Source organism: Salmo trutta, chromosome 30, assembly GCF_901001165.1.
Source record: "Salmo trutta chromosome 30, fSalTru1.1, whole genome shotgun sequence".
Classification (NCBI taxonomy): Eukaryota; Metazoa; Chordata; class Actinopteri; order Salmoniformes; family Salmonidae; genus Salmo; species Salmo trutta.
The window spans coordinates 21,324,628-21,347,995 of NC_042986.1; the positions used below are offsets into that span (position 1 = coordinate 21,324,628).

The following is a 23,368-nucleotide window of genomic DNA, read 5'->3' on the forward strand; positions in this document are numbered from 1 at the left end:
AGACAGTTCATAGAACTGTCAATTTAAAGAAATGTAGCTAATTTATTCATTACTCAATTTAGTTAATCCAGAGATTCTTACTTTTACCTCGATTCAGCAGTTTTGTCCAGATTATCATGGCATTTGAAGTTTTTTATGATAGCAAAATTACCAGCTAATTAGCGTTTCATTTGGGGGGGGGGGTAAATACAGGCAAATAAATTGATAAAAGTCCTTGTCCTAGAGAGATCTACACGGTTATCAAAACGTTACGCCAGGGTAAACCTACACGAAACAGCCCTTTTTTAGTATTTCTAAAATCCCTTATGGGAAAATGATTGGAACCGTTTCCCTGATTGACCGCTAGGTTTTATGGGTATTATGACTCATACTGTGGTACTCTATTGCAGAATTCCCTGCTGTCATATGACAATGAGTCAGGCCTAATTTTTTTGGGGCGTGACTAAACTAAGCAAATGCTACAATTCTTGTGCATGAGATTAGATTTTTTATTTTAATATTTCAAATGTTTTGGAAATGTAAAGCATTACTTTGATATTATCCAAACATGATCTAAAATGTCCTGTCATATTTGGTTCCTACGAATTATTTTGGAACGTTAATACTCTGTTATTGACAGACAGTCAAAGAGTAAGACCGTAAATTACGTAATGACGTAGACAACACGTTTTTTTACTCGGTACGTAGGACGTCCTGCCGGTTGCGGTTCAAAGAGGAAGGAAGATGGCGGACAACAAAGGCGAAGAGGATATGGAGAGCTCTTCCAAATTAGATTCAGAACCTCAGGGAGAGGATAGCGGAGACCCAGAATTGAAAGATGTGAATCCGCCGATTTCCATAGAGACAAATTTGAAAGAAGGAGAGGATTCACAATCCCAGGAGAATGTTTCCCAGATGCCTAAACCAGCTAACGACGTCGTTAGCGGAGGAGGGGACGCTAGCAGCAACAGCGCGGGCACAGGGGAAGAAGACAGCATTAGCAGTAATGTTAGCCCAGTTGGGAACACCAATGGCGGGACAACCGAATTGAAAAATGTGAATGCGGTGATTGTCATAGAGTCGAACTCGAAAGAAGGAGAGGATTCACAATCCCAGGAGAATATTTCCCAGGTGCCTACACCCGCTAACGTTAGCGGAGGAAGGGACGCTAGCAGCAACAGCGCGGGCGCAGTGGGAGAAGGCAGCACTAGCAGCAGCCCAGTTGGGAACACCAATGGGGGGACAACCGAGTCCTCGGCTGCTGGGGATACAGCTGGAACCTCACCAGCACTCACAACCGATATGTCCCCACCTCCAACAGTTCCACCAGCCAACCCCGTCATCCCAATAAACCTTATGGATACTTGCGCTGTGTGTAAACAAAGTCTCCAGACCCGTGACTGTGAACCTAAACTCTTACCGTGTCTTCACTCATTTTGCTTGAAATGTATCCCACTGCCAGAGCGACAAGTTACCGTACAGGTGCCTGGGCCGAACGGACAGCCAGACACCCACATAGGTGAGTGTAATCTACTTTCAAGTGGGCAGGGGATGTACAATTGCTAGCTACTGCAGTGTAGGTACCACGTATCAACAATTATGTATTAACGTTGAGTACCATGCAGCTGCCAAATGGTCAGCAAGCATAATGACATGCTAAGTCGACTTGATGGTGAGTTTCAGGATAATATTGGTTTTCACTGATTAATAGCCGTCATATGGAGATATATAGTGTATATATATTACTCACATTGTGACTCTTACAATAACATGTTTCACAATGGCCCTAATCTAGTTATGGTAAAACAACAGCATACTGAATAGGCAACAGCCCCTGGGCCTGATAGGCCGGCTATGGGCAATTCCAAGGTAACTTGGATTTTTTTGCTTTAAAATGTGTGTCAAACAAAAACCAATGATTGTAAAGTTAAACAATCCATACAACTCTATGCACAAGGACTACTTAATAATTTCCACTGAAAATGTTACAGAAACACATTTACTCGAAGAACAGTCCATATGCAACATTTGGTAACAGAATGATGGTTTGTGCCGTCATTCTGTTAACGTTACCTAACTTTGCATCTGCACTGCTCTTCAAGTAAATGTACATAGAGTTGCATGGTTTGTTTATGCCAGAAGAGGATTCATATTGAATGTCACATGTGCCCCACAGCCAGATACAGAATATAATTATTCTCAGTTTCTCTTATCAGTAAAGCGCCTTGGCTTAGGACCCAAAATTCAGTTTCACCATCCTTTCTCAAGGTGGGACGTTTGTCCATCCACACAACATGATCGTTGCATGACATGACAACTACACCAGAATAGGTGTAGGTAGCCTCGAAGTTAAAGTGTTGGGCCAGTAACCGAAAGGTAGCTAGTTCGAATACCGGAACCGACAAGGTGAAAAATCTTGTCATTTAACCCAAATCATGTGGAGTTGGGATTTGCAAAAAATACATTTTGCATTCATACATGTGTATAATATACACGTGTAATAGGACAATATAGGCATCCACCTAATTATTTTATATGTATTATACATAGACCTATAATGCCATTGACAAATCAAATGACGGATGAAACATGGTGCTCTTGGTTTCTGCTGAGAACAAATTATTGGCTTTCCAGGTGTAATTATTTGGCATTTTTCCGCCCCCCCCCCCCCCCCAGTTCAGATTCAATTCACCTACACAGTAATGTCCAAAGAAGTCAACTAACCAACTTTTTGCAGTTTTCTGTAATGTTTAGTCCATGCCTATTTCTACCTAGGCACAATTGTGGATTACTATTTACTTTGACAATACTAAATTCTAGTAAACCAGATCTTGTTACATTAACCTTAGGCTAACTACTGACATTCAAAACGAATTTACATACATTTTATGGGTAAGTAAAGGCTTAGGTCTGGATAATGGGCAACCAAGAACACAATTCCAGCATTTATTTCTGGCATTAAATCAAGGTAAAATGTTTTCCATTATAGTTGGGACCTTCTAGGGGTGGTCATGTGGACAGACCATGTAGTTAGGCCATGGGCTAAACATGTCTGACCCCCAACCATTACGATATATTTGATAATGCCCAGGAACACTGCCCTTTCTTCTTGCCAGCAATCACTGCCTTCTCAAATGCCATTATGACACATCGGCCTACACCTAGTCTGGTCCTCCAAGATCTGTTTGCGTATTGCAGCCATCCCCTTATGGTCTTTGATGTGCCAAACTTTTGGCATTGACAATGAACATAGGGGGTTGGCTGCAATATGCACAAACAGATCTAGGAGGACCAGACCAGGTGTAGGCCGATGTGTCATAATGGCATTTTCCAGAAGGCAATGCGTGCCAACGAGCAGAAAAAGATCTGGGACCAGCCTATTTCTATTCGATGCCTATGGTATTTTGGCCACTGTGGTCAGAACTACCCAAGGGTTGTTCTTCTTTTCTATTATGACCCACACTCTCTTATCAACATGGCTGAGATTTGATGTAAAACTTAAATAAACTCCTAAATAAGAGCAATAGACCTAGGCCTAACTGGGTGCCATCTCATATTGCCTTATTTGCACTAAGTCTAGAAAATATAAAATAAAATTGCCACCTGGTTTGGTATAGACTACCTACAGCCGATGGTATGGTATAGACTCCATACAGCTGATGGTTTGGTATAGACTCCCTACAGCTGATGAATTTGGTTTGGGGAATGTGAACACTCACATTTAAAGATTGAACTATGGATGCATGGACTTTCAGTCCATGAGATCAATATCATGGTGTTAAACATATTTTGAAGATACACATTTATCATTTGAATCTTTGTAAATAAACAATCATAGGCCTAAATTAAGTATTTGGCCAATCCTACAACGTTATATTTTGGTTTATTTGCCTTGCCCTCAAGGCGATTGTCTGAATGTGGCATCTGTTTTTAGATTCCATGTAGATATGTAGCAGTACAGCCTAACCATTAAATAAACAAACATGTGGACTAATGGTACAAGATTGTCAGCATCATACACATGTAGGCTATTTGAAAGGTCAGGCATGACAGGTGCAACACAATTAGGCTATGTCTATTTAATAAGTTGGCCATTTTCCTAGTTTTCCCCTAGTTTGCTTTTCTATGTTATATTCAAAGATTCATGCATGAAATTCTGCCTCACCTATTAGGTCATATAAATGGTATAATGTAACAATAACAGACCATGATTTTGAGAAATGTGAAATTCTATTTGAATACAGTTTGTGTGCAGTGCACTGCATGTATGTGTTTTGTATGCGCCCTGACTTGCCTCGGTTCAAAGTCTCACAGCTGCAGTGGCAGATCAGTCTTGGTGGTGTGGTCTCCTAAACCCTTTCAGCTGCACTCACAGCCAATCACTCACAGCCCCTTGCAGCTGGGGCTTACACCAAACCGGCTGTGTGCAGCATGAGCCGGTATAGACTGGCTCAAACTGGATTGAGCTGGTTTGTGCTGCATCCAGTAATGTACTCGGAAATGTAATTAATGGGTTTAAGGGAGTTGAGAGGAGTTAAGTTTGGGGGTGGAGCAGTTAAGGATTATCTATTCAACATTTAGCTGAAGGGATATGTATTTTCAACATATCATTGCCCGCTTTTGATACAGCTCACTGATTTGCGTGTCTCGTGAATATATTCAATCTGTCATTATTCAGAAATCTTGAAAAGAATATGAAATATTGGGGTGAATATGATAATTGAATGGATTTATATTCCCAACTCTCAAACGGGAACTGCCTGTGTGTAGCACCCACCTACTTAGGCCCTATAATGTATTTCATGGTCCGCTATTATGGTACTTACCAATTCAGTTGTAGCATCTTTATTATTAATACATTTAAGCACCAACCAATTGTAAAAGGTGAACTGACATGGTTTTTTAAACAAAGCTACCCCCACAGTTCAGATTGTAGATGCAATAAAACTAATTTTCATCCCCCCAATTTTTTTTAGTTTTTGGGACAAGTTGCCAAAAGTTGAAAAGTAGTTGATCCAACTTGATGATTGCATCCATCTCTTTTCTACACAGGCCTTTTGAATAGCCTCTGACCTCTGTAGTATCTGTATGCAAACTATTAGCAAGAAAATATTTTTGTTGTTGTTGCTGATTTCAAGATGATGATTTCTTTGTCAATTTCACCACTTAGGCTATAGGCCTAACCAGTGCTTCTATCTTGTCTCTTTCCTCTGTCTACTCTAGTGAATGTCATGCGGTGTGTAGTTTGTTGTCAAGACTGCAAACAAAGTGACATCATTGACAACTACTTTGTCAAGGACACCACCGAGGCCTCCAAGACTTCAGATGAAAAATCTGCACAGGTATACCACAATTTAACTAATTTAATTCAGTTAAGTTCAAGTGGATGGTTGATTTAATACAACTCCCTCATTATCAGCTGCATCTAGCCAAAGTTAGCCAAAGTTGTGTGCTTTGTCTCATTCAGATGTGCACCAGTTGTGAGGACAATGCCGATACCATTGGGTTCTGTGCAGAATGTGGAGAGTGGTTGTGCAAAACCTGCATCGAGGCTCACCAGAGGGTTAAAATCACCAAGGACCACAAAATCCGCAAGAAAGAGGATGTCTCTGAAGGTAAACTGTCCAACAAACCTAAACACAATATGTGATGGATAACCTAGAATATCAAGTGACAATTTGACATAGCCTAGTTGGACGTGCAGGTCGGAGGTTTCTATTTGCAAGTAGAAGGCTTTGGTGTAGGCATTTGGTGACTCTTAGGATGGCTGTAGTTTATCCAGGCCTTATAACTTCACAGCTGACTGGCTGTTGTCATGGTAACGTGCTGCAGAATCAGTCAGTGCTCCATTAGTAGTAGATTGGCCCTGCTGGTTCTCACTATAGCTGACATGCAGTTCTATACACTGTATTAATTAATGTATTTCTTTATCTCACATGTTCTTTCACTCTTAAAAACAAATAAAAAAAGTTGTCTTGTTATTTCTCTCTCTATTTCGTACTCTTTCTTTTGTTTCTCTCGGTCTCTGTAGAGTCTGTAGGTGTGTCGGAACAGAGGCCTGTGTTCTGTCCCATCCACAAACAGGAGCCCCTGAAACTCTTCTGTGAAACCTGTGACACACTCACCTGCCGGGACTGCCAACTGCTGGAGCATAAGGAGCACAGGTAGGACATGCAGTAGTGCATAGACAACATATGATCTTTAGAATAGGAAATCAAAATCTGTAGTGAATTCTGGTCAGTGGTGGTGAATGGAAATAAGTTTGGTTTTGTGTTACATTCACACATATCCAGTGAGGATCGGGCACAATGAGAAAAACAGCAATCTAGTCCAGTGATCTAAGCCTTGGTGTTCCTTGCTGAACAGAGTTTCTCTTCTCTCAGGTACCAGTTTCTGGAGGAGGCCTTCCAGAACCAGAAAGGCATCATCGAGACACACATGGTCAAACTGCAGGAGAAAAAGACCTACGTTCACTACTCTCACTCTCAGGTGACAAGCAGGTACAGCAGCATTCCCATCTCTCCTGTGAACGTGGCTTGTTTGGAGACTTCATAGCTGCAGGGTGAACTTTCCCCTAGGTACAGATCTAGAATCATCTTCCCGTTCTCCAATCCTAATCTTAACCATAGGTGGGGAAAGGCTAAACTGATCAGATCAGCGTCTAGGGGCCACTTCCCCACCCTACAGAGATTTCTTAAGGGCTTGTTTATGGGTTGAGAAGTAAAGTGCTCTTTTATAGTTTACTAGTGTGTCTCTAGTTTGAGTGTCCTTATTTCCGTCCCTGTTTCCATCCAGGATAAAGGAAGTTACAGATACCCATAAGAAGGTGGAACATGACATCAAGATAGCCGTGTTCACTCTTATCAACGAAATCAACAAGAAGGGCAAGTATTTACTGCAGCAGCTTGAGGTAAGGCCATCATGGTACCTATGCAAGGAATGCATTTGAACTCATCCCTCAGAGCCTTTAGAATTCCCCAAATTACTTGAGTTATAATAATTTATGCTTTCAGGCCTAGAGACAGATTATACCTAGTCCTGGACTAAAACACATTTTCAATGGAGATTTTTAATCCAAGATTAGGGTTCGGTAAACCGTCCCTCAATGTTTTGTCTAGGCCTATGTATTGAGAATAATGAATACCAAAGAATCACTATGAACTTAATTTGGCTCCTACATTGCCAGATGATGTGAAGTTTATTCTGTGAAATTACTTGGATACTGTTTTAATTTAATAAAAAAGGGTCAGGCTTCACCCTAATTACATAGGCGGGTGGATGCCTGTTGGTAACGTTTCTCCCTACCGTTTGTCCCTTGGTCCTCCAGAGTGTGACTAAGGAGAGGAGCATGAAGCTGTTGACCCAGCAGACAGACATCGCCAACCTGGCCAGGCAGATCCTCCATGTGCTCAACTTCACCCACTCTGCCATTAACAGTGGCAGCAGCACTGCCCTGCTTTACAGCAAGAGGCTGGTACGGAGAACAGATAAACATACACAAACAGTCTCAAGGAAAAGCTCACACACAACCTATTCTCCACAAAGGCCAAAGAGTGCACTATAATATGCAGAAGTTGCCCTATCCTAAATTGATCCTCTCTATAAACTATAGTATATAAAGTATCTGCAAACCAATAACATCCCAATATCTTCATATGTGTCTGTGCAGATCATCTACCAGCTGCGCAAGGTCCTGAAGGCTGGACTGGAGCCAGTGCCTCAGGCTAACGGAGCTGTTCGCTTTTTCTGTGACCCCACATTCTGGGCCAAGAACGTGGTCAACCTAGGTGAGAGGATTTACTACTCTACATGCAGGGAAGTATGCAAGGAAATCTGTTTCTGGCCACCGATGACCGATGGTACAGTATAAAGCATTGCATAGAACGGGAGATGTGCTTTACCTGCACACTGATGATAGTGCTTCCCAATGGTGACCACAAGATTGGAAGATTGTTTGGCATAGTTTCACAGTTTGGACTCGGTGCATTAAATGTCTGTGCCTTTTTCTTTTTACGCTTGTATCCTTTGCATCAGGGTAGGATGGCAGATAATTTTACACGGCAATGTCTAGGGGACTGGCATAGACTACCTACAGCTGATGGATTGGTTTGGCATAGACTACCTACAGCTGATGGATTGGTTTGGCATAGACTACCTACAGCTGATGGATTGGTTTGGCATAGACTACCTACAGCTGATGGATTGGTTTGGCATAGACTACCTATAGCTGATGGATTGGTTTGGCATAGACTACCTACAGCTGATGGATTGGTTTGGCATAGACTACCTACAGCTGATGGATTGGTTTGGCATAGACTACCTACAGCTGATGGATTGGTTTGGCATAGACTACCTACAGCTGATGGATTGGTTTGGCATAGACTACCTACAGCTGATGGATTGGTTTGGCATAGACTACCTACAGCTGATGGATTGGTTTGGCATAGACTACCTACAGCTGATGGATTGGTTTGGCATAGACTACCTACAGCTGATGGATTGGTTTGGCATAGACTACCTACAGCTGATGGATTGGTTTGGCATAGACTACCTACAGCTGATGGATTGGTTTGGCATAGACATACTCAGTCACTTACTTTAGCCTCTCCTCTCTCATCCCCCAACTGTAGGGAACCTGGTGATCGAGAAGATGCCCCAGGCTCAGCACCCTCCCAACATTATGGTGGGGCCCATCTCCCCGGGCCACGGCCACCCGGGCCACGGCAAAAGCCCGGGGCAGATCAACCTGGCCCAGCTCCGGCAGCAGCACATGCAGCAGCAAGCCTTCGCCCAGCAGAAACAACAGCAGCAGCACCAACAACAGCAGCAGCAGCAGCAGCAGCACCAACAACAGCAGCAGCAGCAGCAGCACCAACAACAGCAGCAGCAGCACCAACAGCAGCACCAACAGCAGCACCAACAACAGCACCAACAGCAGCACCAACAACAGCAGCAACACCAACAGAGGATCCAGGAACAGATGCGTATTGCCTCCCAAATATCCCAGCAGCACCCCAGGCAGGCTGTACCTCAGATGGTACAGCAGCAGGTAGACTGAGGAGGACTGAATATCTTGATGTTTTTAGGGTACCATTGTTCTCATCGATAGCAGTGGTGTAGTGGAGGGTAAATGCACTTTAAGACCGCTTACTCACTTAGTTTATTTTGCACAATCATTTATCCACTTATTGCGGAAAAACGCATTGAAAATATAGGAAGTGTTAATTTACTCACCGTGAACTGTGATCAGCATTTACCCCCCGACTACATCACTGTTTGATAGTGCCTTTGTCAACCCAGGTTAAATGTTTTTTTGGACCTATAATAGTACTGAATATTATAATCTGTTGCTATAATGATTTTGTTCATGACAGTTATACTTTTACCCAAAAATACAACTGTCTGTCCTCTGCTGTGTCTCTCCCTAGCCCCCGCGCCTCATCAGTATGCAGGCCCAGCAGAGGGGCCCCATGAACGGCGGGCCCAACATGTACCCCCCCCACCACCTGCGCCTGCCCCCAGGACAGGGCCGCATGCCCAGCTCCAGCGCCCAGCCACGCATGCCCAACGGCCAGCAGTACTCCCCCATGATGCAGCCCCAGCTGCAGAGACAGGTCAGACTACACCACTTGCATTATGTCCCTGAGGGGATAAAAACGTTTCATGAATTGAGTTGAGGTATACATACATTATTACTCCATAAAAGGGAAATTGATCAGTCAACACATCCAAAGATGATATCCATAAAATAATAACAAGAACAATCACATATACAGTAAACAATAGGGCGGCAGGTAGCCTAGCGGTTAAGAGCATTGGGCCAGTAAATGAAAGGTCACAGGTTCGAATCCCTGAACCAACTAGGTGAAAAATCGGTTGATGTGCCTTTGAGCAAGGCACTTAACCCTAATTGCTCCTGTAAGTTGCTCTAGAGAAGAGCGCCTGCTAAATGACTAAAATGTAATATGTTTTATGCAGAAACCGGTACTATTGATTGGCGCAACTGTCGCCATTTGGTAGTAGGATTTTCACTGTGTATGTATGGGTACCTTTTTGTGTTTAGATGACTGTAGATTCTGAGATGAGCGACCACAGGTTTCGTTTGTTACATCTCACTGGGGTTTGACACTTTTTCTACTTATACGTAAATGGTAGTCGTTACGGCCGGGACTATACCAGTATCGCGATACTCGTTAGTATCGTGGCAAGGAAACAAAACACAAAGCGGATTTAACGTCTTAAGGAAAACATCCCTAATGTCGGAAGCAAACATCATGATGTTGTCTAGAGTCACATTTATTTATTGTCCAAGCTATAGCACACTATATTTTACATACAGCAGGTTTTTAAAGGACCAAATAGTTCGGTCAGCTTTGTGTTTTTGCCATGGAAAGAATATTGCGATATTGGTATCGTCACAGTCCTAGTACTCGTGTTTCCTGTTGCATGGGCATGATTCGTGATTATGCTTCCAAAAATGACCTTTCAGCACGTTGTAGACCTGGTAGAATTAAACAATGAATAAATATTCAACCCTGCCGCAAATCTCTAGTTTTTGACTTCCTCCTTCTCTGTTCCTGTAGCATTCAAACCCAGGTCATGCTGGACCCTTCCCAGTGGCATCTCTCCACAACGTGAGCGCTGCCAACCCCACCAGTCCCACCAGTGCCAGCATGGCCAGCGCCCATGCCCACCGTGGCCCCGCCAGCCCCATAGTGGGCGCCATCGACCTCATCCCCTCCGTCACCAACCCAGAGAACCTGCCATGCCTACCAAACATCCCCCCCATTCAGGTGCACACAGCCCTCTGGGACCAGGCACATGTCACGCACTTCCAAATCTCACCATGCCTGCTTCCATTCTCATCCTTTCTCCTGGCCCCCAACCCTTTGCTTTTTGTAGATCTGAGGGGATTGGATAAGTATGAGTAATATGATGAATATTCAATGTATACTGCACAAAATATAAATGCAACAATTTCAAAGATTTTACTGAGTTACAGTTCATATAAGGAAATCAGTCAATTGAAATAAGTTCATTAGGCCCTAATCTGTGGATTTCACATGACTGGGCAGGGGCGCAGCCACGATGGGGCCCACCCACTTGGGAGCAGGGCCCAGCCAATCAATTAGTTTTTCTCCACAAAAGGGCCTTATTACAGACAGAAATGTGGAGGTCCTGGGCTGGTGTGGTTACACGTGGTCTGCGGTTGTGAGGCCGGGTGGACGTGCTGCCAAATTTTCTTAAACGACTTTGGAAGCAGCTTATGGTAGAGAAATTAACAGTCAATTCTCTGACAACAGCTCTGGTGGACATTCCTGCAGTCAGCATGCCAATTGCACACTCACTTAAAACTTGAGACATCTGTGGCATTGTGTTGGGTGACAGAACTGCACATTTTACTGACCTTTTATTGTCCCCAGCACAAGATGCACTTGTGTAAAGATCATGCTGTTTAATCAGCTTCCTGATACGCCACCTGCCAGGTGGATGGATTATCTTGGCAAAGGAGAAATGCTCACTAACAGGGATATTAAAACATTTGTGAACAAAATTTATTTCAGCTCATGAAACACTTCACGTGTTGCGTTTTTATATTTTTGTTCAGTATAGTTTCTGCCATACTGCTTTATACCTATCTGTGCTCAGTGAAGGAGCTAGGGGGAGGGGGTGGGAAGCGGAACGGAACCTGGCTCAACTTAGATAAAATCAAATGTGGTGCTCATACATATACATGGCTATACTTCATCAGAAATGTTCACAAGGTGAACTACAAATGACCACTAATTCAGTGTTATCCTGTGGCTGGATGTTTGTGGCGCCATCAGCTGGAAGACGCGGGCTCCAGCAGCCTGGATGCCCTACTGAGTCGCTACATCTTAGCCAGCACATACCCTCAGCTGGGCCTGGGGCCCCCCGGGAACATGAACCTCTCCCACGGACCCTCCACACACTCCCCTGGCTCCTCAGGTACTGGAGGACGACTCTACTACAACGAGCACAAACACTTCACACACAGCTTCAATCCAATCTATGATTTTAAATCATTTGCTCAAATCACTGTCATGGCTATCACGTTTAACTAAGAAAATTGTTTTTCTTACATGACTTCTATATTACTGCCTCATCCTTGCTCACTCTCTATCTCCCACCCGTAGGCTTATCAAACTCCCACACGCCTGTGCGGCCATCCAGTACGTCCAGCACAGGAAGCAGGGGCAGGTAATGACACACAGGCCAAGCACTAGACCTCTGCTCAAACACAAGGGCTCTCATATTACTGTGAGATAATGATGAGAAAATGACACTATTACATAAAACTGTGAAACATCCATAGGATGGGTAGAAAGCAGCATTGCAGATACTGAACCGTTGAGTAAGCTAGTCTCTCCTGAACAATGAATCTCACTGGCATACATAGTTATACATATATTTATGTAAGGGAGGTATTTGTGTGTGTGTGTGTGTGTGTGTGTCATAAGCTGTGGCTCTGCGGGTAGGCCAGGGCCAGCAAGCGGCCCAATGGAACAGCAGGTCAAAGTCAAGCAGGAGCCCGGTGCCGAGAAGGAGTGTGGTTTCTCGGGAACCACCACCTCCAACGTCAAAACGGAACAAGGGAAGGATGGAGGGAGGAGCGCATGCATGGTAACACACCTAACTGCCCAGCTCTTTCAGCTCCTTTTACCTTGTCTAGACCAAGATCTAAACTCAGCAAAAAAAGAAACGTCCTCTCATTGTCAACTGCGTTTATTTTCAGCAAACTTAACATGTGTAAATATTTGTATGAACATAACAAGATTCAACAACTGAGACATAAACTGAACAAGTTCCACAGACATGTGACTAACAGAAATGGAATAATGTGTCCCTGAACAAAGGGGGGGTCAAAATCAAAAGTAACAGTCAGTATCTGGTGTGGCCACCAGCTGCATTAAGTACTGCAGTGCATCTCCTCATGGACTGCACCAGATTTGCCAGTTCTTGCTGTAAGATGTTACCCCACTCTTCCACTAATGCACCTGCAAGTTCCCGGACATTTCTGGGGGGAATCGCCCTAGCCCTCACCCTCCGATCCAACAGGTCCCAGACGTGCTCAATGAGATTGAGATCCGGGCTCTTCGCTGGCCATGGCAGAACACTGACATTCCTGTCTTGCAGGAAATCACGCACAGAACGAGTAGTATGGCTGGTGGCATTGTCATGCTGGAGGGTCATGTCAGGATGAGGAAGGGTACCACATGAGGGAGGAGGATGTCTTCCCTGTAACACAAAGCGTTGAGATTGCCTGCAATGACAACAAGCTCAGTCTGATGCTGTGACACACTGCCCCAGACCATGACAGACCCTCCACCTCCAAATCGATCCCGCTCCAGAGTACAGGCCTCGATGTAACGCTCATTCCTTCGACGATAAACGCAAATCCGACCATCTCCCCTGCTGAGACAACCGCGACTCGTCAGTGAAGAGCACTTTTTGCCAGTCTTGTCTGGTCCATCGACGGTGGGTTTGTGCCCATAGGCGACGTTGTTGCCGGTGATGTCTGGTGAGGACCTGCCTTACAACAGACCTACAAGCCCTCAGTCCAGCCTCTCTCAGCCTATTATGGACAGTCTGAGCACTGATGGAGCAATTGTGCGTTCCTGGTGTAACTCGGGTAGTTGTTGTTGCCATCCTGTACCTGTCCCGCAGGTGTCATGTTCGGATGTACTGATCCTGTGTAGTTGTTGTTACACGTGGTCTGCCACTGCGAGGACGATCAGCTGTCCGTCCTGTCTCACAGTACGGACATTGCAATGTATTGCCCTGGCCACATCTGCAGTCCTCAGGCCTCCATGCAGGATGCCTAAGGCACGTTTGCGCAGATGAGCAGGGACCCTGGGCATCTTTCTTGTGGTGTTTTTCAGAGTCAGTAGAAAGGCCTCTTTCGTGTCCTCAGTTTTCATAACTGTGACCTTAACTGCGTACCGTCTGTAAGCTGTTAGTGTCTTAACGACCGTTCCACAGGTGCATGTTTATTAATTATGGTTCAATGAACAAGCATAGGAAACAGTGTTGAAACCCTTTACAATGAAGATCTGTGAAGATAATTCGTAAAATTCCAAATATCTTTGAAAGACAGGGTCCTGAAAAAGGGACGTTTCTTTTTTTGCTAAGTTTATATCTAGCAGGTATCGGTCTACCTGAGGCTATCTATATAAGATGCTTGTCTGTTGAACAACAGAGGTTTTCGGCCTCACTTCTTGACGCCAACCAGAATTCTGAATGTACTTAACCCACTTGAAAGGGTTCAGTTTTTTTGTTGTTGTGTGTCTTTGTCCCACAGATGAGTAGTTCAGAGAGCAGACGTACTCCCCCTCTCCCCGTGTTGGGCTCTGTGACTTCTGGCTCCTCTGTCCAGGACATCCTCAAGAAGGTGGGGGAGCATGTCAAAACTGAGCCCCAGGACCAGGAGGCCTGCAGTGGGGCCAACAGGCCTGGCAACGCCCCTATCACCACCAGCAGCACATCCACTGTGGCCTCTGCCGCACTGCTGACCAATGGCAAGGGAGCCACGTCCGCTGCCCTGCGCTCTCCACGCACTGCACAGGGGACCAACCAGAGCGGTGCAGGAGGGAAGGAGGATGACCCCAACGAGGACTGGTGTGCTGTGTGCAACAACGGGGGAGAGCTGCTTTGCTGCGACCGCTGCCCCAAAGTCTTCCACATCACCTGTCACATCCCCACCTTGAAGTGCTCCCCGAGGTGAGCCCCTGATGCGCACACACAGGCTGGCGTTGACTACAGATGTCAGCATGAGAATGAATTTCATTCATATAGCACCTTTAACTCAAAGCCTTTTACATTCGTTGCTGATATCTTGCTATACATCAGCTATCATTTTCCCATGTCTATATATCTGGGTTATTGCTTCACATTTTCTTTCTGTTTCTCCCCTCTCAGTGGAGAGTGGATGTGCACGTTCTGCCGGAGCCTGGCAAGCCCGGAGATGGAGTACCAGCCTGACGACGAGCCTCGTGGCGAGAAGGACAACAGTGAGCAGGGCCTGAGTCCTGAGGACCAGAGGGTCAGTGGAACCATCCACCTGTAATACCTAGAACACAAGTCAAACGCTTTCCACAGAGGGCTGAGTTTGTAGGTTTTCACTCCTCCCTTGTACTTGATTGATGAATTAAGGTCACTGATTAGTAAGGAACTCCCCTCACCTGATTGTCTAGGTCTTAATTGAAAGGAAAAACCAGCAGACACTAGGCCTTCCATGGAATAAGTTTGACACCCCACACCCTGCTTACAGTTGAAAGGACTTTCTATAGGATTAGTAGTTTCTACTGCCAATTCAATACATTTCCTCACTACGTATATCAGTGAATTTCCATTGACCCTGTTCCTGGAGAGATATCGCCCTGAACGTTTCTCTCCAACCTTAATTTAGCGCACCTGATAATAATAATTAGCTGTTTCAGGATAGTTACAACTGGGGTTGGAGCGAAAACCTACAGGAAGGTAGCTATCTGGGAACAGAGTTGTAGAGCCCTACTTTAGAGGAGTGAATCAGTGTGAATGAAGGCAGTACAGCTCTCTAAGGTAGCATAGCGGTTGGCCAGTAAACGGAAGGTTGCTGGTTCGAATCCCCTAGCCGACTAAGTGAAAAATCGGTCGACGTGCCCTTGAGCAAAGCACTTAACCCTAATTGCTCCTGTAAGTCATTCTGGATAAGAGTGTCTGTTTAATGACTAAAATGGAGTATGTGAGTTCCTGGCAACTTGTATTTAGTATGTTTGTCCTCATGAAGCCTGATGTGCTACTCCTTCCATTTGTATTTGCTGCGTTCAGACATTGGGACACATGCCTCAGTCTCTCTCTCTCTGCTTTTCTCTCTGCTAGCTGAGGAATGATAAGGACTTGTGTAATGTTCTCCTGCATAACCACCACCCCTATCTCTCACTCCCTGCAGAGGTGTGAGCGCCTCCTGCTGTATGTTTTCTGCCATGATCTCAGTGAGGGGTTCCAGGAGCCTGTCCCTCCCTCTGTAAGTATCTCAAGCATGTAAAAGGCAATGCCACCATTATTCTATCTGACCTTGATGTACTCTTCACCTCTACTGAGTACAGCCTCTCTAGTTTTCTTCCTTCTAGGGACTTTTTCCTGGCCACTGTGTTCTTGATTCTACCATTGGTTTCTTTGGGGTCTTGGCCCGGGTTTCTGTAAAAGCTCTGTGTCAACTGCTTATGTAGAAAGGGCTTCATAAATACATTTGATTGGTTTATTGACCCTGCCCTATACCCCCAGCACCACATGACTTCACCATTGTGACTATAACCGTAATGTTCTGTATGTTAAATTAATGAACCAATATGGCTCTCAAACCACAGTGTTCCCTTCTCACCAGATCCCTAATTACTACAAGATCATCAAGAAGCCCATGGACTTGACCCTGGTGAAACAGAAGCTACAGTTGAAGCATGTCCAACACTACCAGAGCCCGAAGGAGTTTGTCTCGGATGTGCGCCTGGTCTTCAGCAACTGTGCCAAGTACAACGAGGTGAGTGGGCATGACTTCCAGGCATGAAAAGATAAAAATAAAAAATACGTTTTATTTTTTATTTTATTTTTTTAACCTTTATTTAACTAGGAGATGGGGCTGACTGATAGTTGAGTGGATGCAGGAGGCCACATGCACACTAATACTGTATGCTGACATTGGGAATACATTATTCAGAAGGTTGATCTTTATCACACCGTTTGGCATGGACTTGTGCACCCACAGGGATTAACACTGGATGACTGAATGCAGTTACTGTGTACTCACACTATAATGTTTGTTGTGAATGTGGTGTTGCCAAACTAATTTGCTGTTTTTCTAACCTGAATATTTTCATGGCCACTAATGTAATGTCTTTCTGGTCAGTTATTTTGTACGTAGTGGGATAGTCTGCTGTCATAAGACTTCTTGATTTGTTTACTGAGGAGTTAACAAAACAAGCAAACCTATAAAGCATTGACTATAATTGTCATTATTGCCACAATATATTAGTTCAGAGATTGTCATTCTAAATAACTTTCTTGCAGAGATTACCCTTTAAACAGCTAATGGGTTCCTTTTTGTCTGTATTCATTATAGCTAACCGTTTCTATCAACACAAATATAAGCGCAACATGCAACAATTTTCAAGATTTTACTGAGTTACTGTTCACAAAAGGAAATGTCAATTGAAATAAATGTATTAAGCCCTAATCTATGGATTTCGCATGACTGGCACCCATGGCTGCACACCTACCCAATCAGATTTAGTTTTTTCCCACAAAAGGGCTTTAATCACAAACAGAAATACTCCTCAGCACCCCTTGTCAGACGATATTGTCCCCAGCACAAGGTGCCCCTGTGTAATGATCATGCTGTTTAATCAGCTTCTTGATAATCCATTCACCTGTCAGGTGAATGGATTATCTTGGCAAAGGAGAAGTGCTCACTGACAGGGATATAAACAAACTTGTGCATAAAATTTTATAGAAGTAAGATTTTTGTGTCTATGGAAAATTTCTGGGATTATTTATTTCGGCTCATGAAACATGAGACTAACACTTTACATGTTGCGTTTATATTTTTGTTCAGTGTAGTTTGTCATTGACTGTGCCACACAAGTCCTGGATCTTAAAGCAGAAGTTAGCTTTTTTACAACCAAATGTTATAGAATGGTCCAGACCCTTTAAAAAAATAATACATTTTGCGATTTCACTTGTTTTTGAGAACGTACTGCAACTAGTGTTTAAAAAAATTATGTTTCCTCGTTGTACGGTACGGGGGCTCTGGGGAAAAAATGAAGAAATGCTCCAAAAACACCCACGTGTAATTTTAGAAACAGAAACGGTCTCAGTATAGTGATGTAGATCTTCGGCTGTTGTACACATGAAATTGTCATTCCGAACTTTATCTGCAACATTATATTCCATTTTGTGCTACTCAAGCCGTTTCCCCTATTCAGCTGTTCCATTCTCAGTGTAGCCTGCTGCTATAGGTAACTGCCAAAATAAAGGAATCACCAACATTGTCTTAATAGGGTGTTGAGCCAACAGAACAGCTTCAATGCGCCTTGGCATAGATTCTACAAGTGTCTGGAACTTCCTGTGTGGAAGCACCTTCTTTCAATATACTTTATACCCCTCATTTACTCAAGTGTTTCCTTTACTTTGGCAGTTACTTGTAGAATGGACGTAGCAGTCGAGTTGCAACAAAATGAAATATAACGTTGTGTATTAAGTTCAGAATGCCACAATTTCATGTGTACAACATGTAAAGACCTGCAACAATATACTAATTGCTTTTCTGTTTCTAAAATGACTATTTTGGGTGATTTTGGAGCCTTTGTTCATATTTGTCAGAGCCCACATATGGAACAAAGAGGATAAGAAAATGAAGCGCTGGTTAATGGTAAGTTTCTCAAAAGTGAAAATGCACAAAAAAAGGGTCTAGTACCTTTTTTAAGATGCTGTTTAAATCAAAATTAGATTTGGTTGTAAAACAAAAAAGCTACATTCTCCTTTTAGTGTAATAATGAATAGTTTAAATCTGATACTAACCCAAATACTTAACCTTTTGAATGCAAAAGAGTTGTCCCATGTGTGTGGGATTTTCATCTTTGGCTTTGTAAGTCAAAATGTGTCTATCTGAATTGGATCTTTTTGATACTGTCGAACATGTTTTCAAGTGATGTGTTTAGGGGGAAAGGTCATTTACAAAGTGGTTGGTTTTCAACATTGATTTGAAATGGAACAGAGGGAAACAATATGATACCTTGAGAAAATCAATGAGGAACTGAGTTGTGATGGTGACGTTAAAAGATTTCCTATTGGTTGCAGTTGACATAGTCAGCAGTTCAGCTCAATGTGCCATATATGCTACATATGCATAAGTTACGATTTCCAAGGACACTTACTAGGTATCAGTGAAGGAGCTGTCAGTGTCAAGGATAGTATATCAAGCTAAACAATTTAGCAGGGAGAGGAAGTGAAAGCTGTCACTCCCAGGAATACGCCAGGACCCCTAGCAAGGCTGTTATCTCAGCAGGCAGGTAAAGACCGACCATAGACTAGACTAGCTGGGAAATGTATTGACAAGATTTACCCAATGACTGTAAGCTGCAACCTCAGTAAGTGAAACAAGAGTTTATGGAGGGATGACAGACACAAATCATATTTGGACACAAGTTCACTAAGGGATGTATTTTCCTTAGGCCCAAAGACCTAGGGTAGTGACGGTACACATGGTTGTCACCTATAACCTGTCTGTACTGTGAAATCCCCCCCTCCCCTTCTGCTTTTTTGTATTTTATTGTACTGTTATCGCCCCTTTTTTAGATGTCTCGAATAATCCAGGTATATGATGAGGAGAAACAGAGTAATGTGCAGGTAAGCTGTTTCTAATACACATGGAGGGTAAAGGTTCAGCTGCCAACTCTGCCACTAGGAATGTTAACCCACTAATGTACTCCTCCCATTCCTTACCCATTCATCCCTCCTGTTCAATGGTATCCGCACACCCCACCTCGCCCTTCCTCATACTCTCCCCCTCTTTCCTTCCCTCCTTCCCGGCAGGCGGACTCAGAGGTGGCGGAGGCAGGGAAAGCTGTGAGTTTGTACTTTGAGGAGAGGCTGCTGGAGCTCTATCCAGATGAGAGTTTCCCCGAGGTACCAGAGGAGCCTGAGGTACCAGAGGTACCTGAGGAGCCCCAGGCCCCAGCTGGAGAGGAGGCGGATCTCACAGAAGACTCCGAGGATGAGTTTGTGCAGCCTAAACGCAAGCGGTTAAAAACAGATGAAAAGCCGATGCACATCAAGTGAGAATCATTGTGTTAAAAGAGGAAAAGAGAAGGTCAAGAGAAGTGAAAGGATTTTGTCTTCCTCATCTCATGTTTTTTGCTTTTTTTCCCCTTTAAGACCACATACGTAAAATGCAGGACCTATTGTACAAATGTACAGGTTTATTTCATCCTTTTCCTCTTTTAAAGAGTTATTGTAAAATAGAAATTAAATCAATCTGTGTATCCGGCAAACTGGACTTTTTAAAGACCTCCATTTCCTCTTCTGTGGCAATTTATGGATGTTTAAGAAAGTGCTTGTACAGATTTTAAAGTATGATTTGTTTTAAAGTATAATTTTGTTTGCAGTAGTTAAATGAATAATGCGTCTTTTTTTTCTATTATCATTTATAATGTTTGTAAATCTGTGAAACTTGCTTTATAAAGTATCTGAAACTCCCATTTCCCCTAATCTTGATGTACTATAAAGTTTGACATTAATTACCTACCAAGTATTTGTTGTATGTTTGTTGAAATATTTGACCTGCTGTAAATAAGAGAAAACAAATTAGGAAAAACCAGTGATTTGTTTGGTATTTCATCAATAAATAAAATATGTTCAAATATTTCCTGTAAATAGTATTGATATCAATGTTGCAAGACAAGACTTCATTTCAGGCTCTGAGAAAAAAATTGTTTAAAGGTCAACTGCCCCTAAGAACCAACTTCTCTGGTTTCAAATGGCCTATGTGGCATCGATATGAGTCAACTTTTACTACAGAGTAAATTTGATCATTTTGGTAATTAAGTCGATCATGTCACATACTGAGTTTTGTGAGTATGTCACGATTTACTGCAGGGTTGGGTATGGATTTAGCCAATTATGGCCAATAGCCCAGATACAGCAGGTTGTGGCCCGCCCCCAACTGCCATGTGGACATTTGTTATCAAGTATACATATGGGTGCACAGGCTGAGCTACATTATCTGTACTGGAGCCTTTAGTGACACGCAACCGGTGGAATAGCTGGAAAATGGCACGTGTTTCAGGCAGAAATGTGGATGCAGTGAACTTCAGCTGTACAAGATACTACAGTGGTATATTGCTGCCACTCAGCAATATTTTTTTATATAATTATTACGAAATTAGATCACATTAGGTAATAATTCAATAAATCGTCACGTTATAACGAGAAAGATGTAGTTATTGCAAAATAACTTGTATTTTATGAAAAATAGCCTTTATAATGCTGAAACGTTAGCATAGGCTACTTGGCACGCTTGTCTTCCTCTTGCACAGGTTGACATTATGTCCAGTTTGCTTGAGTTGATTAACTTGTATTTTCTACTCGGTTTGAGGCATTTGGAGATATTAGTGTCATTGAGCAAAATAAATGGTGTCATTCATTTACATACATTGTGTGGAAATCGGAGTTCTCTGGCTGTACAGCAGATTTAAAAACTATCGGACCTCGACGTTATTCCTTGATGAACTGGGCGGACATGGAAAGCGTCATGGATACAAACTAATGCATCTTAAATACATCCAAACAGGTGGTGACCCAAAATAGTCAGGCGTTTACTTCATATTCTAGATCCCCATGGACTGTACATTTGGTCCTAAATCTCTGGAAAGGTGATTAGTAGCTACCTTCACAACCAAGAGGACATAGAGGAACAGTTTAGGCATGTCCTTTTTGTCTTGAAATGTCACATTTGGATGATGCATTGAAGCTATTAGGTAGCGTGATTAGCATTTCTAGCACAACCAGCTAGTAAACTATATCTGAATTATGCACTGAAATTCGCCACTCGAGAGAATCACTATGGTAGCTATCGCTATTCTCAAGAACAAGCAAGCCCCTATCTGAGAACCATTTCCGACTGATCAAGCGTACTCAATGCGCGCTAATTTAATCAAAAGTGCACTACAGTGGTTTGGAAATATGACATTGCAAAAGGAGTCAAATGATTATTAGGAAAACCTCTAAGTCATTTGGATGTCGTCAGAATGACTTTAGATGTATAACGTTAGCTAGCTAAAATTGAGGGGAGACCAACTCAGATTTGAGCTAGCTACCGTTAGCATTGCTGGCTATTGTTGACGAACTTTGTTAGCTAATGACATTGCCATCATTATCATGTCGCCAAATGAATGGCAAAGTTGTTTTCTACTAAACATTTGCCTACTTTAGCAATGTCATATTTCCATATAATGTTAATTACACGAAACAGTTCTTAGCCTCCATCTATCACAACTTTTGGGCACAGCTATGCCAAATATTCGTTTCCAATGGGAACAAATTAGTCATAGTGGGCAGAACCAAACACGAGCTAGCGATATCCGAGCCCGTTCTAGCACTCATCTGCATATTCCCATTAGGGAACGCCTACTCTGTGAAGTGCGCGTGTGCGATAACAAGTCGCCTTTGCTCTCCTAAACAACGTGATCTTTTTACAACTTTGGCAAAGGTTAAAGTCTACAAAAGTAGTCCACTCTGTTCATAACATATTCTAGTTTTGGGAACAGAAAACTGCATTGAGATCAAATGTTTCATCGATGACAAAATGTGCAGAATGTCGGCCAAAATCCATCTCGTTCCATCTCCCACTGCCGGCCACTGGGCTTCCTCTCACTACGATATTTGGTAGTGAGTGGAAACGCCAAGCGGATGCTTTACATTTATACATCCGGTGAAGTATCTGTCTCATTGTTCTATCTTTGGCTGTGCGTCTTGAGAACGTGCATAACAATGGAGATGTTCGTATTGCATGGCCTGGTGCCCCCCGGTTGATCGGAGTTTGTATTTTATTCCATTAGTCCTTAAAAAAAATCTCGATGCACCCGGGGCACCGTGCCATCTAAAACTAACTCCACAAATGCATTACGCGAACCAGTGACAGAGGTGCAACCTATGATAAGCTAAATGTATTTTGCATTTCTTTATTTTACCCAGCTCTGTGTGTGTTTCTTGGAGTTCCAGATGTGGCTGGATGAGTCATGGTGGCCACTGGAGGGCAACTTTATTGGAGCTCATTTTCATGAAGTTAATTTATAACAACTGATACAAGTATCCTATATTAGGTACTACAATGCTAGCTAGTACAAGTACATATGGATTTACAGTATGAATAATATTTCATTAATGTACAGGGTCCACTTTGCCTCAAGAGAGCAATCCAGACTAAGAATTTGCAAAAAGGTAAAATCATAATAAATATTATATGGGCAGAGTGGACCTGATCCTAGATCAGTACTCCTCTGATGGCGAATTCTCTCTCTCCCTCATTCCTTCTATAACTTCAGATTGACCCCCTGGTCTATGATTAGTAGATGTGGGAAAGTGGACATACAGATCTGGGACTAGCCTAGCAGCAGCAGCTCTTCTCAACTATTGGCAAGAATTTATTTGACATCCAATCACCATGGGATTAACTTTATTTAGCATTCAACACTTCTATTGCAGGAGATATTTACATTTAGATTTTAGTCATTTAGCAGACGCTCTTATCCAGAGCAATTTACAGTAGTGAATGCATACATTTCATACATTTTTTCTCCGTACTGGTCCCCCGTGGGAATCGAACCCACAACCC

At 43.1% G+C, this 23,368-nt stretch overlaps 1 protein-coding gene across 6 annotated transcripts; it reads left to right on the top strand.

Moving 5' to 3' along the window:
• Positions 1 to 674: 674 nt before the first annotated feature.
• LOC115168227 (E3 ubiquitin-protein ligase TRIM33) lies at positions 675 to 20,398 on the top strand. Of its 6 annotated transcripts, none has more exons than XM_029723302.1 (21): positions 675 to 1,498; positions 5,203 to 5,321; positions 5,447 to 5,594; positions 6,011 to 6,143; positions 6,363 to 6,479; positions 6,775 to 6,889; positions 7,307 to 7,453; positions 7,649 to 7,766; positions 8,607 to 9,028; positions 9,408 to 9,593; positions 10,043 to 10,099; positions 10,563 to 10,772; positions 11,808 to 11,949; positions 12,138 to 12,201; positions 12,462 to 12,624; positions 14,303 to 14,721; positions 14,920 to 15,043; positions 15,932 to 16,006; positions 16,367 to 16,519; positions 19,333 to 19,383; positions 19,570 to 20,398. In XM_029723302.1, exons 1-21 carry the CDS (start codon positions 724 to 726, stop codon positions 19,813 to 19,815), a joined length of 3,984 nt encoding a protein of 1,327 aa, XP_029579162.1. In that variant the 5' UTR covers positions 675 to 723; the 3' UTR covers positions 19,816 to 20,398. The 6 variants fall into 6 exon arrangements, with proteins under 6 accessions (XP_029579162.1, XP_029579163.1, XP_029579164.1 ...); XM_029723303.1 differs by having other exon boundaries at positions 8,610 to 9,028; positions 19,570 to 19,815; XM_029723304.1 differs by lacking the exon at positions 19,333 to 19,383 and having other exon boundaries at positions 19,570 to 19,815.
• The last annotated feature ends 2,970 nt before the right edge of the window (positions 20,399 to 23,368 follow it).